Genomic DNA, 17,153 nt, shown 5'->3' on the forward strand with positions numbered 1-17,153 from the left:
ATCTAGCCCTTTAGGACCGGCTAAGACAACATCAGCTCCCACTTGATGGCCCATAGCTCCAGGACATTGATATGCAGAGCAAACTCTGCCATTCACCATGTACCCTTTGCTTGCAAGTTGCTCAGCGGCATTCCCCACCCTTTTAGGGTGGCATCTGTCCTAAGGATGAGGGTGGATGTTGGCAACTGGAATGGCATGCCCTGTAAAGGGTTGTGTTTGTAGTGCTACCAGTGTAGGGCCCGGTGGACGGTTCATGTCAGGTGAATGACTTCTTCCCAGGATCTTGTGGCTTGTGTCCACTGTTAGTCTAGTTGCTCCTGAACAGGACGCATCTTTATTCGGCAGTTTGGGACAAACAATATACATGAAGACATCATGCCCAGTAGGGACTTGTATCGTCGTACCATGGTGGTATTTGCTGACATGAACCATTCCACTAGCTGCACTAGTGCATTAATTTGTTCGGCAGATGGCCTTATTCAAGGAATAGATGTATCCTGGTCAGCTCCCAGGAATATGGCCGTTTGTGACGGGGCGTCCGTGGATTTCACAGTGTTGATAGAGAACCCTAGTGTGGTGAAGATATGCATTGTTTGCTTGACACTGTGGATTTTTAAAATGTTTATTTCTTTTGATTAATTTTCAAAATTATAACATACCATGTGACATCGTCACAGGCAGTCATATGGTCCCCAATTGCCTCCGTAGAATAGTAGTGTTCGACCTGATATACAGCTGAATACAACCATCCTCCTCCCCTCCTCTTAAATGGTCCCTCCCCTCCCCTATCCAAGTTGCCAAGTTTCTGCAATTCTTTTTATTCCCTGTGAACAACTTTCTTATCATTCCGTTTCAGCGTTCCCTATAATTATGATATAAGAGGATTATGACTTTTTCAGCATTCACCATGTCGGAGGTTTTCCCCTAGGCCATAATTTAGAGTCTTGAATAGTTCCTAATAAGAGCAAGCTAAGATTCCTTCAAGAGTTCTTGGCTTACTGATTGTTAGCTGTAGGAAATATTATAATAACATAGTCTAAGGTAAGCCTTTCATCACTGATGGGTGCACTTCGGTCTTTCAAGAACAGAGATTCTGCTCTGGTGATAAGCAGTCCAAGCTTTCCCAGTGATTATGAACAAAGATGTTGCACATTTTTCTTATTGCAGGGGAGAGGAGGGCACCTCACAAGTTCATCGGATGGGGTATCCATTTTTCTGGGATTGGTTACACATGTGGATCATCACCATCTCTCCACCACCTTGTTGACAAATGTAAGGGCCTTACTAATGTCTACAAAACTCACAAAAGCATTGGTTCTTGGTTAAGGGGTAACAGTGTTACCCGTTTCACCAATATTGTGGTGCAATAGGTGGTTCTGGAAGCACAGTTATCTGATGGATAGACACAGCTGGAGGGTGCTGCACAAGTCTTTTATCCAGCTGAGAAACTAGAGCCTGTGAAGAATTCAGTATTTGCAAGTGTTAGGGAGAATTCTCGTACATGGCTAATTTCCCTTACCTAATGAGTCCCTCAGCAGCTTTGCTGGATTTCTTGGATTTATTTTTCCCACCTAGTAAGAGTGTGAGCCTTTTTTCCCACTCTTAAATGTGTTTTGCTGTGTGTGTTTTCACTTTTTGTGTGATCTTGAGCACTGGAGCTTCACCTACTCCAGGGCCTCATATTTTCATGTGTGTTACACAGCGCCTTCAGTGCAGTGACACATGGTTGTCTTTGAGACTTCCCACCGACTCCATTTTTTGGGGCCGACTACTGTCCCCAGAAAAGCGTAAAGTTGCCATTAACTTTACTTTAGTCACTTTAAACCACAGACCCAGTACACCCCATCTTACATGGAGTATTGGAAAGGGTTAACTCTTATCCCTTTTTGTCTGTGCCTCTTGGAACACTGTTTCGCTCCCCTTACATTAAGACTTGGCTGGTGGCAGTGGTAACTACCCTAACTTTTCTACCGCGATTATCTTATATAAAAGTGGTGTTGTTTTAGGCTATTATATTATCCTTGAACATAAACCCGCTTGACCAAATACATTTTATTTTGGCTCCAGCTGGGTTCATTCGCCATTACTTTTTGTTAAAGTCTTTCTCGTGTTTTTCTCTGCATGCCAAACCAGGGATGATTCCTTGGTTCGCTATCTTTTCGCAGGCTTCTACATATAAGCCCTCCTTAAGGCGCCTGAAAGTCTAGGTAGGCAGGATGTGAGGGAGGGGTCTTCGGACCCCTGCCATGGGTTCCCTTGGTAACCCAAGTTGCACTCCTGCTTGATTGGCTAAGGGGACTGTCCTTGCCAGGACAGCCACCCTGCTGTGTGATTTGATAGCCAGGCTGTATGAATGGGGGAAAACTGCATAAAAAGCAGGTCTCTGGGACTGGAAAGGCAGAGTCACCACTGGAACGAAAGAACCAACGAGGAACTGGCAAAAGAGGACCCCGACAAACGACTGAACGGCCCTGTGAAGCCCTGCTGCAGGTCCGAATCTCCAGAATCCGCCGACAGAGAAGATCCTCCAGGAAACTTCTTCCCTTGAGCTGGTGGGACCAACCAGTTCGTCCAAACTGCAAGCCAGGACCCCTCCTCTGGTAGAATTCACTGTACAGAGCTACAGTGGGCCGGCTAGCCAGGAAGGTCGGACCCTGCTTGGGTTTTAAGGAGCACACCTTTTATTCGCTGCTTTGATCTGCTGCTGGTTTCTTCCCTGCGTAGTGCAGGACCCTCCAGTCTTCCTACTTCATGTCAGTCCGACAGTCGCTTCAGGAAATCGTGAGCCTGCAGGAACTACCAGGAACGTCCGCATCAGCTACAGCTCCCTCTCTGTTTTAAGGTGCTGTGCAAATCCAGTTGTCCGTTTTGTTCAACAGCGGTGAAAGCGTTTGAAATCTTTCTCCAATCCAAGGACTTGTCCTTCTCTTTTCTTTGAACTAACTTTTGTATCAACCAATCTCGTCCGGAAACCGTGCCACAAACTTTACCGCAAACTACCCTGAACTGTGTGATCTTGAGCAAAAGACTTTTGACCTATTGACTTTGGCCCTAAGCCTTTTCTATCTGATCTCCTCACTGAAGTCCCTCTTTTTCAACTGCCCTGAGTACTTACCTGTTGGTTTGATCTAATTTCTAATAACTTTTGTCTTTCCCTCCCTTTTAAATTGCTGGAGTGTCATTTGCTCACACTTCATTTTGTGAATTTAACTTGTCTGGAATTTAAGGGAAGTGGTGTGGTGTATTAAGATTGTGATTTTTGACTTGCTTATAATAGTGTAATGTTATACAACTGAAGAGTGAAATAAATGTATATGTTTTTTACTTGAAAACCTTGAGTCAGTGTTTGCCTGAATCATAATAATTGCTGTCCTTTGTGTAACTATCTTGTACTGCTCACTTACTCTGGAGATAAGTCTGCCGGCTGCGCTACTGCTACCAGATTAACAGTGTAGTACAGGCTTGTACCAAAGGTGAATTTGGACTGTCACTTGTAGTCTTAATTGTGTGTGGTGTTCCCAAAGGGTACTGCATATAGTTCTGCCTAACAGCAAGGACAGAAAGTGTGCTCTTTAATGAATTGGTAGTTGTGAATTAGTAGCTGTGGAGAATAGGCAACAAGTTGTTGGGGCTTTTTTGATGATTAAGCGATATGTGGCTTCTCTTATGGCTCATCTGCAAAGTTGGAACATAATTGCAATACTTTCAAAATAGAGTTGATTTGATGTTCTAGAATGTCTTTAGGCAAGACATCTGCCTATTGTATGGGTGGGTGATTGGGGAAGAGGTTACATACCATGAAGCTAAAAGGTCTATTATCATGCTGCGCGCCATGATTGCTTTCAAACTTATTTTACAACTAAAAAATAAAACTTCAGTGGCATTAGTATCCTTGGGCTACCGTGTCCTTTGTTAATTTATTTAATTTATCCTGGATAGTGGGTCAGTCGACAGCATAACTCATGGAAGAGGTCATTTAAAACAGTGTTGTGAGCTTGGATAGTGCCATCAAACGTGTGATGGTGACAAGGTCAATGATGGAACGGAAGTAGTGAAAGATGGAGTCGATGGGATATAGGTAGAAGCGGTCGATGACTGCAGTGCGGCTGTGGATGATCATGTTGAATATGGTTTCTAAGATGGGTCTCGAGTATAAAAACATTACAGATATGGCCTGCATCAACAGATGCTTTTTTCAATTTAAAGATTGGGCAGCTATGGCCTATTGCATCTTTGATGAGCACTCCACTGACTTGTGTGTAACGTGCTTTTGTAGATGGTGGCATTGTTTTGTAAGTGCCTGTTGATGTTGGTACCATCAACAAAGGCCTCTTGGGTAGTGAAACTGATGAATGGGTCTTAGATGGCAAGAGAGATCAGCAGACTGTTTCAGTTCATTCCCATTTTAGGCCAGCAACTTTCACCCTTTGTCCACAATGGAGCTCTATTTTTCATAACACCTAATGCTTTGCTCTTAATGGTTTCAAAACCTGGGTAAGAACCCTCATTAAGAGAAGAAATAACATGCCTACCCCTCAGATTTAGCATAGGAAATCTCTCAGTCTTCCGCAATACAGCGTTTTGAGAGTGAAAGCAACAAATACATTCTTTATGTTGAAGCCCCCAGGACTTGCATGCACTGAAAATGTAACTGTCAAAGTCAAAGGAGTTGAAAGTAGCTTCCAAGATGAAGAGAAGAGTTGACATTTGTTTATTTATTTTTGGATTTGTAAAGAGCCTAAACCCTTGGGCATTAGGGCGCTGTTATAACCAGTTACAGACAGTGAAGAAAGATGAAGGTGGTACACTTCCTCCGCTTAACATTATTAAATTTAGGAGCACCCGGTTACATGCTAGATCCAATAAACAAGATTCATGCTTCAATCATGTCAGGACCCCAGCATGAAGCAAATGGGAATAGTTTCTTACCTGTAACTCCATTTCTCCAGCATTGGTATCTTTCATGGATTCACATGCTTTGAATATTCCCCGTCGTCAGGCTGGGAATCCCCGGTACATTATATAGACCCTTTCCCGTAGGAAAACTTTTTCGACGCTTATGCGTCCTATCCACCTCGTTTTGTATCATGCGTGCCCGTGCCGTCAGGACGTCATGATATAAATACAGGCCCCGCCCCCGCGCTCCCTCAGATTTCGGCCCCCAAAGTAGTGGGGGAACCGGTTTGCATGATCAGGGGAGGCAGGTGGGCGCATGTGAATCCATGAAAGATACCAATGCTGGAGAAATGGAGTTACAGGTAAGAAACTATTCCCTTCTCCAGCATTGGATCTTTCATGGATTCACATGCTTTGAATAGATTACATAGCAGTACTACCCCCAAGAGGAGGTGTGCATGCAAACCCCTATACATTCTTCGCAAAAGGCCGTTCCCTAAGATTATGTATACATCAGTAATAGTTTACATAGGGAAAAAACGGACCACATACAGTCATAAATTCCACAGGATGCCACCCCGCAGCCGGGGCTTACCTTACTGGAATAGGTGTCGAAGCACCGCCTGTCCCATCCGGGTGTCTTCGGCATGTTGCTGCGACAGGCAGTAATGGCGGGTAAAGGTGTGTGTAGTCGCCCAGGTAGCCGCCATGCAGATGTCCCCTAGAGGGACTCCGGCCCACAGTGCCGTCGACGATGCCGCTGCTCTAGTTGAATGAGCTCTTGGCCGTCGTAGAAGAGGCTTCCCTGCCTTGGAATGGCAGTACGAGATGGTAGATGACACCCATCTTGAAAGTCCTTGCTTTGAAATGGCTTTTCCTCTAGCACCCAACCCATAGGCCACAAACAGCTGTCTCGTTTCTCTGAACGGTTGCGTACGATGAAGATAAAACTTGAGAGCCCTTTTTACATCCAATGTGTGTAGCATGCGCTCCGCTCCCGAGCATGGCTCCGGAAAAAACGTAGGCAACACGATAGAAGAGTGTTTATGAAACACCGAAGGAGCTTTTGGTATGAACTGTGGGTTAGTGGCTAGGACTACCTTGGTCTTGAAAAATCGTAAGTATGGTGGGTCCACCATTAGAGCCTGAACTTCTGAGATACGTCGGGCTGAAGTGATGGCCACCAGGAAGGCCAATTTCCACGACAGAAACTTCAGAGACGATGATGACATTGGCTCAAACGGAGGTTTCATAAGAGACGTTAAGATCAGATTGAGGCTCCACTCCGGTGGAAATTTCTTCTCTGGAGGGAAACTCCGAAAGAGGCCTTTAAGGAAGTGCTTAATCAGGCGGTCGCTGAACAATGGTGCCGAGTGCCGTCGACGAGTAAACCTGGAAATGGCTGCTAGGTGTACTTTTATTGACGACACCGACAGGCCCATTTGAGCTAATAACAGCAAGTATGGAAGGAGCTGTTCCGGCCTAATCGATTGCGGGGCCAAACCTGGTTGATCCTCACACCATTGACAGAACCTTTTCCATTTGTACGCGTATGAGGCGTTTGTGGAAGGTGCTCTTGCCGCTTGCAGGATACGTCGACAGTCCTCCGGAATCGTTAGCCGACCAAATTCGGCGAAGTCAGGAGCCAGGCCGTCAACTTGAGGCTGTCCGGGTCGTGATGCCAAACGACACCCTCCTGTCGAGACAGAAGGTCGGGGGTCTTCTGGAATCTCATCGGTTCCGCCGCCACTAAGTGTAGTAGGTCTGAAAACCACACTTGTCTGGCCCAGTATGGGGCCACCAGAATTACCCGACATGGGTACCTGAGGATCCATTGCAACGTCCTCCTGACAAGGGGAAAAGGAGGAAATGCGTACAGGAATTTGTTCGTCCATGGGAATGAGAACGCATCCCCCAGTGAGCCTTGCTGAGGCCATCTGCTTGCGTACTGATGGCATTTCTTGTTGTTCTTCGTTGCAAACAGGTCTATGGAAGGGTGTCCCCATTCCTTGAATACTTGTTGAAGTTGTTGGTCGTTCAGCACCCATTCGTGAACTTCGTTCATTTCTCTGCTGAGGGCATCGGCTTCCACGTTTTTCACTCCTGGTAGGTGAAATGCTAAGATTTGTATGTTGTGTTGAAGGGCCCAATGCCAGATTTTCTGTGCCTCTGTCGATAGGGACCTGGAACGTGTCCCTCCTTGTTTCCTCAAGTAGAACATCGTAGTGGTGTTGTCCGTCATGACACGCACCACCGAGTCCCTCAGTTGCGGAAGAAAAGACTTCAGAGCCCATCGCACTGCTCTCAGTTCTAGCAGGTTGATATGCAGGGAGGACTCCTGCAAAGACCACTGGCCTTGTACCTGTAACATATCCAGATGAGCTCCCCATCCGCTCAGCGATGCATCCGTCACCACCGTCTTTTGGAACTCTGGTTCCAGTAGAGGCATCCCTCTCGTTAGGTGAATAGACACTTTCCACCAGCCGAGTGCTTGAACTAGTTGTTCGTCGACGACCAGTCTGTCGGACCAGCGACCTCTGCTCTGTGCCCAACGGTCCGCTAGAAATTCCTGGCAAGGCCTCATAAACAGACGGCAGTTGTTTATTAACGGAATGCAGGACGACATGGTCCCTAGCAGGGACATGTACTTGCGCACAGAGACTCTGGTACCGCCGCTCCATTCCGACGCCTTGTTTTGAAGTTTCTGAATTCTTTCGCTGGATGGTTTCACCAGGCTTGTGTGCGTATGAAACTCCGCTCCTAGAAAGACCAAGGTCCTCGAAGGCTCTACTGAGGACTTGTTGAAGTTTATTGCGAAGCCCAGTTCCTGTAAGATGGACATTGTGGCTCGTAGACTGTCTCGTGTTTGTTCCTTGGATGACCCTCTGATTAGCCAGTCGTCTAGATATGGATAGACATGATGACCATCCTTCCTTAAATGGGCCGCTATAGGGGCCAAGCACTTGGTGAACGTCCTGGGGGAGGACTTGAGCCCGAACGGGAGGACCTTGAACTGAAAATGCTTTCTCCCGACGACGAATCTTAAATATCTCCTGTGTCGTGGGCGTATTGGGATGTGAAAATAAGCATCCTGAAGGTCTAGTGAAGAGAGATAGTCCATGGGTTGCACCGATCTGATAACCTCTTGGAGTTTTAGCATTTTGAATTTTTGGCTCTTTAGCCACTTGTTGAGTACCCTCAGGTCGAGAATGGGCCTCCATTTGCCGTTTGGCTTTTTGACGACAAAGAACCTGGAATAAACTCCTTGGCCTTCCTGTGCCACAGGAACTCTCTCTACCGCCCCTTTTCGCAACATAAGCTCCGCCTCTTGTCGTAGGATTTGGAGGTGGGGCTGTGTCGAGAATAAAGGAGGAAGACGCGGAGGCTTGTCTTTGAATTGCAGCGCATGACCCATGCGAATCGTGTCTAGGACCCATCGATCTTTGGTGATGCATTTCCATCGGTCGAAGTGATGAGAGACTCGACCCCCCAGGACGTTCCGAAGGCCGTCATTGGTTGCTGGTTTGCTTGTTCTTCGTTGACGACGGACCTGAGCCTCGCCGCCTGGAGGCTTGATAGTCCCTGCTTCCACGTGCCGACTGGGACGCTCGTCTGAACCCTTGTGAAGAGTACGAGGGCCTGTTAAATCCACGGTCCCTCGAGGCTCCAAAGCGGGAGTTTCCAGAAGCACCTCTGAAAGGGCGAAAAGAGCGAAAATTTCTACCCGTTTGAAGGGCGCCGAGGGACCTAGCAGTATCCGTGTCTTCTTTCATCCCTTTCAGCGCTTCATCAACCTTTTCGCCAAACAGGTGCTCCCCTTCGCATGGCATGTCCAGGACTTTGTACTGTACTTCAGGACGGAAAGTAGTACATTTGAGCCACGCTTGTCGACGAAGCACTACTCCATGGTTGATTTGTTTGAAACCAGACTCTGCTAGGTCCACTGCGATATTAATAGCGTGGTTCGAGGCCTCCTCGCCGTCCCGCACCAGTAACATAGCTGCTTTTCGGTGTTCGTCTGGCAGGTGTTCTAGGATAGGGGCTAATTTGTGCCACATTTCCCTATCATATCGTGACACGATCGCTAAGGAATTGGCTGCTCTTACTGTCGTCGCTCCGACCGAGAGCACCTTCTTTCCAAATGCGTCCTGCCTCCTAGCCTCGCTTTCCGGTGGCGTTGAACATTTTTGCTGGACCCTGGCCTTCCTAGCTGCTGCCGCCGACACCACCGAGTCAGACAAAGGCTGTGATGTTAGACATTTTGGAGTGGACTCCGGAGCTTTAAACTTTTTCTCGATCCGTCCCTTTATGGCTGGTTCCGAGAACGGATGGCGCATCGTTTTGAGACCTTCTTGCCACACGTGGTCAAGGATTGGGATGGCAAATACCGATTTTCTCCTTTGACCCATATGGTCAAAAAGGAAACAGTCTTTCCTCTGCTCCTCAGGAATCAAGCCGAATTCGGAACACGCTTTCCCCATCATTGCATGGAAGGCTCCCACATCATCAGGGGGAGATGGCTGTGTCTGGCTCCTCGTAGACTCCAATTCTACATCCGAATTCCATGTCGGGTCCCTCGACGGTGACAGGGAGATGTCTGACCCAGAGTCATCATGTATAGAGTCGGACTCCGACAACTCACCCTCCTCCTGAGCTCGAGGACGATCTTTTACCGCCTGGGGAGCCGATGGGTGATTCGTCGACGAGCGAGCCGTACAAGTTTGCTCGTCGACGGAAGGTACAGACAGAAGTGACGATGACGTCCCAGGTTGAGGGAACTGGGTATCCAGCCGCTGTAGTAGCTTCTGAAGAGTATTAAGCACATCCAGAGACAAAACTGTCTGGGGGTTCAGCAACGTGGATGATATAGGTACCATACCCCCGCTCGCACTCGTCGCCGTCGTCGTCGACGTGGAAGGCCGTAAGCCTAAATCCAATGGCTGCAGAACCATGTCACCTTCCCCTTCCGCCGAGCAGGCCGTGTCTGGCTGCAGTAAGACCTCAGGGGGGATCGGGTCATAGACCTCAGGCAGCCAAGCCATAGACTGAGTTTCCGTCGACGAAGGAATCCCAACCGCTGCTGCTTGAACGGTAATAGGCATCGTCAATGACACCGAGGTCGACGAGGAAGTCGTCGTCGTCGAGCCTTTAGACTTCGTTGTCGATTTTGATGCCGACTTCCCGGCTGAAGCTTCTCGACTCACGGAAGACCTGGGACGGTCCCCTGAGGAGGATTTAGACAGCGCCAGCCTCTCCGTCTTAGATGATGAGGAGGAGGAGGGCTTTTTATGAGATGAGGAGGATCCAGCATGTTTCCCCTTATGCTTGTCCTCAGGGCGAATTTCTGCTGGCCGCACCTTCTTCGATGGAGGCTCCGACTTGCTCCTGGAGGCCGTGGAGCCAACTTCCGAAGCCGGGTAGGCACCCGCTCCGTCATTAAGCCAGTCGACCAGCCTTCTTTTACGGTCCTTAAGGGTTTTTTGGGAGAAACCCTGGCATATCTCACATGTATCCGCCGTGTGGTGCGGGTGGAGACAGTAGATACAGTCCATGTGGCCGTCTCCTTCATAAACCTTTTTGAGGCCACAGGTTGCACATGGGCGAAATAACGCCTTTCCAGACATAATTCTCCAGATTTGAACTTCGCTTACGCGAAACAGACAAAAAAACAATCTAGTTATCACTAGTAGTAACACGAAGATCCCACTGCTTTGAAAGACGGTTGAAATCTGAGGGAGCGCGGGGGCGGGGCCTGTATTTATATCATGACGTCCTGACGGCACGGGCACGCATGATACAAAACGAGGTGGATAGGACGCATAAGCGTCGAAAAAGTTTTCCTACGGGAAAGGGTCTATATAATGTACCGGGGATTCCCAGCCTGACGACGGGGAATATTCAAAGCATGTGAATCCATGAAAGATCCAATGCTGGAGAAAACCAGGTTTCCAGTTTTTTGCCTATGGGAGCACCTGTTTATGTGCTTGGATCAAGATTGCACGCTCCATGCTTCAGTCAAGTCAGGACATCATTGTTAAGCAAATAACCAGGTTTTCAATGATTTACGGAAGACCCAATAGGTTTCCTCTGCTCTTAGGGCAGGCGGAAGAGAGTTCCGGTGAGAAGCTGCCACTGTAGGAAACTTGATCCACCTTCCCTAGCTTGTTTAGATTTCAGTTTAGCAAGGCGGTGAGCATGGGCTGCCCTTACTGGACTGGCAGAGTGTGCACTCACAATTTTATTTGAAAGGTATGCATGGCCTGAATTGGACAGGCATCTGTGTGTGATGGACAGAGTTTTGAATATAATTATTTCCCTAATGGGGCGCCAGTGGGGTCCCTTTACCTGCATTTTGCTAATGTTCTGTTTGGAGGTGCCAGCAAAGAGGGCGTTGCAATAATTGAGCCTTGCATCGATGACCGCTCGAGCAATGGTGAGGCAGCTTGAGGGCGAGAGGAAATGTCAGGCAGCGTTAATCAATTTGGTTGTGTAGGTGGCAGAGGATGCAATAGAATTCACTTGTCTTGTGAAGGAGAGGGCAGTATGTAAATGAACGCCAAGTGTTTTCACTTAGGCTAAGACGGTGAGCAGTGTTTCTTCTATGTTAAAGGAAGTATGCTGTTTATTGAGCTTCTTCAGTACTGCTGGGAAGCCCACCAACAAGATCTCTGTCTTGTCGTCATTTAGGGATTTGTGGTTCGAGGCCATCCAGGCCTGAATTGTCAAGCATATTTTGTTGAGGGTGAGGGCGTCATTGTTGGGGGAGGAGAATTTGGGTGCAATTGGTGTGTGATATGCCAATGGCACCCACGATGTCGAAGAGGGGTTTGGTGAATATATTAGAGAGGGTGGGGGACACACAGGATCCTTGTGGGACGCCACAAGCAATGGGAGCTGGAGGTGCGTTGACTATTTCTGAGAAGACTCTCATGGATCTGCCTTAAAGAAATGAAGCTACTCATGTTGCGGCCTCTTGGTAGAGCGTTTGATCATCACTAGAGATAGATATTACCCAGAAAGGGAATGTTGCCAGGACCTATTGTCCACTGCATGGCTGCATGTGAAAGGCTACTTTATCTGTTAAATCCACAAAACTAAAATATATCATATCTGTTGAATTTTGAATTCTATGAACATCAGCAATGCCCACCTTGTTGGCCATGGAAAAGGGCCAACATGAGGTGTATGGGCTAACCATACATACACATTTTTCTCTTTTTTGCTTACCATTAGAGATGTACACATGATCACCACAGAGACTATGGTGAATATAAAGAGACTATGAATCCATAAATAATTCAATGCTGGTGAAGCTTAACCATCAAAAACATCTTTCTAACTGGCAATACAAATTGATACCCCCAAACATTGTAAAGGAACCATGGACGCAACCTTTTTTTCTTCAACATTCATCAAAAGTTGGGTCTTGAAGGTAGATACTACTATGAAATTAATCAAAGCCAAGATCTTGAATGTAAACGCATACCTCAGGAAAGGGGGTTTCATGATTCCATTTGCGTTTGGATTCTGGAAAGGAGAAAAATATAATTGTTTACCGAAATACTGTAAGCCAGATTGTTAATTCAGTTACTCAAAATAGGCTGTGTTTTGATGCATAAGAATTGTGTGAACATTCCATATCCGTACACATTTAGTTTAGCTCTATCAAAATGCAATTGACTTTCACAGAAAGTAAGGCAATTCATTTGCATCAATTCACACAACAGGTATATTGGTTACAACTAGAATCGTTTGTGCATTGAAAACACAATCTATCCGCTTTAATGAGATACAGCCATATTGAATATTTTTATAAGACAGGCGTTTTATAAGAAACTGTGCTGAACTAGCATTTCACTCCATGCCAACAAAATATTACTTACTAATCATGTTTGAAGACCTCAATGTTTACTTTATGCTGCATAACATATTGCCATTTTAACTGCCTATAAGTGCTGACACAGGAGTGATCAAGCTTAGTTGCAAACAGCTAGAGAAACAGTATTCGCTTCCACACTGCAAATGGCAAAGCAAAATGCCAAGAAGCGAGCACAGGTTCAAATCACAACAGTTAACATGGGAACATCTTGAAGGAGAAAGGGCACCTGAGGGGTGAGAACATTGTTATGCTCTGAATTGTAAAAAGAAAAAAATGCAAAGATCAGATAGGTCAGTGGAATCCCTTCTTTATTCTTTTCTTGCTACCCTGTACAGTGACCTCCTTCACTGTCTCTTCCCATTCCCATACCAAATGTGAGTTGTTCAGGGGACAGACCTCTATTGATGCTTTGACACACATTGCACAATTTTGGAGTCACCTACACCATCTTCTCCAATGTCTGATACCACACCTTTTGCTGCATGATCTATTTGGTGGCCTTTATGATCTACAGCCACAAACCACTGCCACAAATCTGTGCAAATGACTATCCAACTATTTCTCAACAAAAGAGACTCCTAGGTAATTGACAGTTCGGAATGAACAAGTTGTAGAGTTTTAAGTTAAAGGTTGACCCTTTACATTTTACCTCCAGTTCCAATGCCCTGTTGAGAGCAAATCAATTGTGCAGCTAGTATGCAGCTAGTACAATGGTGTAATTCCTACTGAACACAATGATTATGTGAACTTGAGTTATGGAAGGGAGCCTAGCATTCTCAGCAATGTAATTTAAGTATTCAGCTACCGAGAGACTGCATACACTCGTGGTAACTGGATACCTTGCGAAGTGTGCAGTTGTTAATTTCTTTGTGCAATTGTCAAGACTGATTTCTGCATCCAATGTTAATATGAAAGGGTGCTACGGATTCATCCAGGAAGGAATAGGACCGGAATAAAATTTTAATTAAATGAGTTACACAATTCTGCGCAAACCTTTTGTGACAAACTTGCACCCTTTGCTTGTCATTTATGCTTGTTGTTATTAAATCATTCTCCTAAACTTTTCTCATAGAGTCTTGAATACAGTTTGGCTTAAATTCCACAAGGATTCAGATTTTGTTTGGCCCGTGTCCAGGTGTACTGCAAATATCTGTACAATATGAAGATCTTTCAATTCATTTAGCCATTCATGAAAAAGACTAATCTGTGCACCAACAAAAGTTCATGTTGAGGTAACTGTTTTTGACAGTCACCTCCTCTCGGTGCTTTACCAGTACTTCCAAAACACAAAATCGTAATTGGGGAAATTAGATTACTGGATTAAAAAAAAATGTTGTGCAACTGAAGATTTTCCATTTCTTTGTGAAATGTCTTTTGAACTTAATATGCATTTTTTTCCTTTGTGAAAAACCAAAGGGAGGATAACCTTGGTGACTGATCTTCAAGGAGTGGGGGTGAAGCAACCGATTGGGAGAGCAGTATTCCCCCCTTTCCCGTGCCCATTCCACATTCTATTTTATAGGATTCTCCAACGTTCCATTCCCCCCCACCCTCTTTCTACACAAACACTGAGCCGACTGAGATTAAAGAGGCTAACACTTACATATCTCATTGGACATGTCCCGTTAATCAGGTCAGGCAACGTCAGGCACTTGACCTTAATCACATACCTCTGATACCTATTAGCTCCCCCCAGATGGATAAAAGGCGGAACAGAGCTACACTGAGCAAGGTGAGACACAAGAAGGAGCAGATCTTATGGGTTGAAGGCAAACCCACTGGAGCAGGACGACCCATCGAGGAACCAGAGCGAGGGATAGAGAAACCCTAAAGATCCCTGCAGGAGGTCATTACCTCCGAGAAACCGTGGAGGATACGCAGAGAAAGCCGAATTCCAGGCAGGAAGAAGCCTGCATTGTGTGTCAAGGACGCTAGCGACCCTCCCGGGTGAATGACAGAGTTGGGAAAGTGAGGCCAAGCCTGTGGTATCAACTTTGACTCAGGAATCAAAGCCACAGAGACAAGAAAGGAATGCACACACCTGGTGAGTTAGTGAAAGACATGAAAGGCTGGTTTGTGTCAAGGAAAGATTGAAGCCGCAACAGTGTATCTCACGATTGAAGGTTGCGCGCATGCTGATCAGACGCGAAAGAAAGCAAACCAGTATTAAACTTAAAAGTTACTGATGGGATTCCAACATGGCCGCCGGCAGCGAGTAGATGCGCCGACGGCAGCTCCTCATACCCGGGCCTGGACCGTTGGAGGCTCCAACTTCCCCCCACTGTGTTCGGGCTCCAGGGCTGCAGCCTTGATTTGCAGAGTGGCAGAGGAGCGGCACTGCACTGTTTTGAACCCCTGTGAAGACAGAGCGTGGCCATCGGTACACAGGAGCGGACCACCACTGCGTGTGGAAAGCTGAGTCCACCCTGGTGTTGGCGGCGGAGGTGTGCGGTGGCCCAGGCGGTCGACCGTGGCAGAGCTGGGTCCCCCCCTTCCCGGGCGGGTCCCAAGAACACACCAGCCGAGCGCCAGCACCAGGTGAGAAGGCGGCGAGCGCCTGTCAGAGCAGTCTTTCCTCTGGTGATGGCAGCGATGGAGGAGATGGAGGAGATCAGAGGCGCGTAGTCCGCGTGCACAGGAGGGGGGCCCATCAGCCCGGATAGTGTGAAGGGAGGGCGGGAGAGCGCCTCGCCCCCCACCCACCAGTGGAGTCGGTCCCGCCGGTGTGCTGCAGCGCGGGGAGCAGGAGAGGCAGAGCAAGTGACCAGCCCGGGCTCGGGATTGAAGAGAGGGTTGCGGGCCGATCGTGGCGGCAGGGAGAGCAGGTCCAGGGGTGGGGGCTCCCCGGGGCACAACTTTGGGGGGCACCGTCCTACAGGGCCATCTGATTGGCGGCGGCATTGGGGGGAGAGGTCTTGCCCTTTTGGGAGCTCCCCCCCCAATCAGAGACTTTTTCCAAGTGGACACTGCGGCATGGGGGTCATAGGATCTACAGTGGCTAGACCTGGCCCTTGCCAGGGGGCAGGAGCAAAAGAAATAACTTGGGACGCAAAGAGGTGGGCGCCAGACAACGTCACCCACTGGCAGGGACTGGCTACAGAAGTCTGCCCCCCCCCCTAGGAGTTTCAGGGCGAAGTGAGGGTTCTCGGGCACTTTAAACAGCAACGAGAGACTTGGGACATTGCCCCAATTACGGAAAGGGCCGCAAGCTGGGCCCCGCACTAATGTCTACCAGGTATAGGCGGAAGTCGGGGAAGGCCAGTCACTCCTCTAGAGAGCCCCAGGGAACACTTCCTACACTCTGGCCCGCAATGGAGAGCAAGGACACCAACAAAACGGGCAGCGGCCACCCAAAGGAGAGTAGGAGTGCTGAGGCGGACGTGGAAGTGGCACGGTAGACAAGGCAAGATCTTAAGGGGGAAATGCAAGCCCTGAGGGAATCCCTGGCTCAAACTTTTCAGGACCAGTTTCAATTTATGAGGTCCGACTTCAATGTGGTATTGGGGGAAATCCGACATGAAGGTGCACAGCTAGGGGAAAGGAATGATTTGCTGGAAAGGGGCCTCCAGGAGAATGAGAGGGATACCATGGCTAATAGTGAGGCCATAGATCGGCTGGACACTGCGATGAGGAACATGGAGGCGATGCTCGAGGACTTGGAAAATAGATCCCGGAGGATCAACATTCACATCAAGGCGCTTCCAGAGACAGTGACGGATCGACTTCTAAAGGAGGAATGCCAGCACATATTTGCGGAACTCTTGGGTGAAGGAGACCAGAGTTCGATATCATTGGATAGGGCCCAGAGAGTCGGCCAAGTCCTGGGTGGTCCCAACACCAGACCCCGGGAAGTGGTGGTCACCTTCGCCAGATATGGTCAGAAAGAAGCGGTGTTGCGAGTGGCCAGACAAAGCGAGTCTGTCCTCTATAAAAGGGGCAGGAAATACTGTTTCAGGATTTGGCTGCTAGCACACTCCTGAAAAGAAGGTTATGGGTCCGGTTTTGAAGGAGCTGTCCAAAAAGGGGATAAAATACAGGTGGACCTTCCCTTTTGGCTTAATTTTCGAGTGGGAGGGGATCCAGAAGCAGGCGACCACACTCCAGGAGGCGGCCAACATTATTGGTTTGGAGTTGGAGAATGAGGGAGGGGGTGGCGCGCGTGGGGGTCCCGGTATCTCGCGGGGGCCAGAGGGAGAGGAGCAGACCCTGGGAGTGGGCTACTGTGGGGGAGCGGGGAAAGAGGAAGGGAGCGTTGCAGGGCCCTACAGGGGGGCTGAATGCACAGAGCCCCAGGGTGCGGGAGGTCAGAATGTGGAGGGGGATGGGTGACCTATCTGTGTGGCACCTTGGAAATGTCTGGGGGTGGTGGACTCATGGG

The 17,153-nt window shown here is 48.0% G+C and overlaps 1 protein-coding gene across 1 annotated transcript in view; it reads right to left on the reverse strand.

Moving 5' to 3' along the window:
- Window positions 1-17,153, reverse strand: part of BAIAP2L1 (BAR/IMD domain containing adaptor protein 2 like 1) — a 1,517,181-nt gene that overhangs the window by 52,025 nt on the left and 1,448,003 nt on the right. Inside the window, exon 13 of the mRNA XM_069645654.1 lies at window positions 12,383-12,423. Coding sequence (XP_069501755.1) covers window positions 12,383-12,423 — 41 coding nt within the window. The remainder of the gene's footprint in view (window positions 1-12,382; window positions 12,424-17,153) is intronic.

This window comes from Ambystoma mexicanum, chromosome 2p, assembly GCF_040938575.1.
Source record: "Ambystoma mexicanum isolate Mex_15411 chromosome 2p, UKY_AmexF1_1, whole genome shotgun sequence".
In the NCBI taxonomy this organism is placed as follows: Eukaryota; Metazoa; Chordata; class Amphibia; order Caudata; family Ambystomatidae; genus Ambystoma; species Ambystoma mexicanum.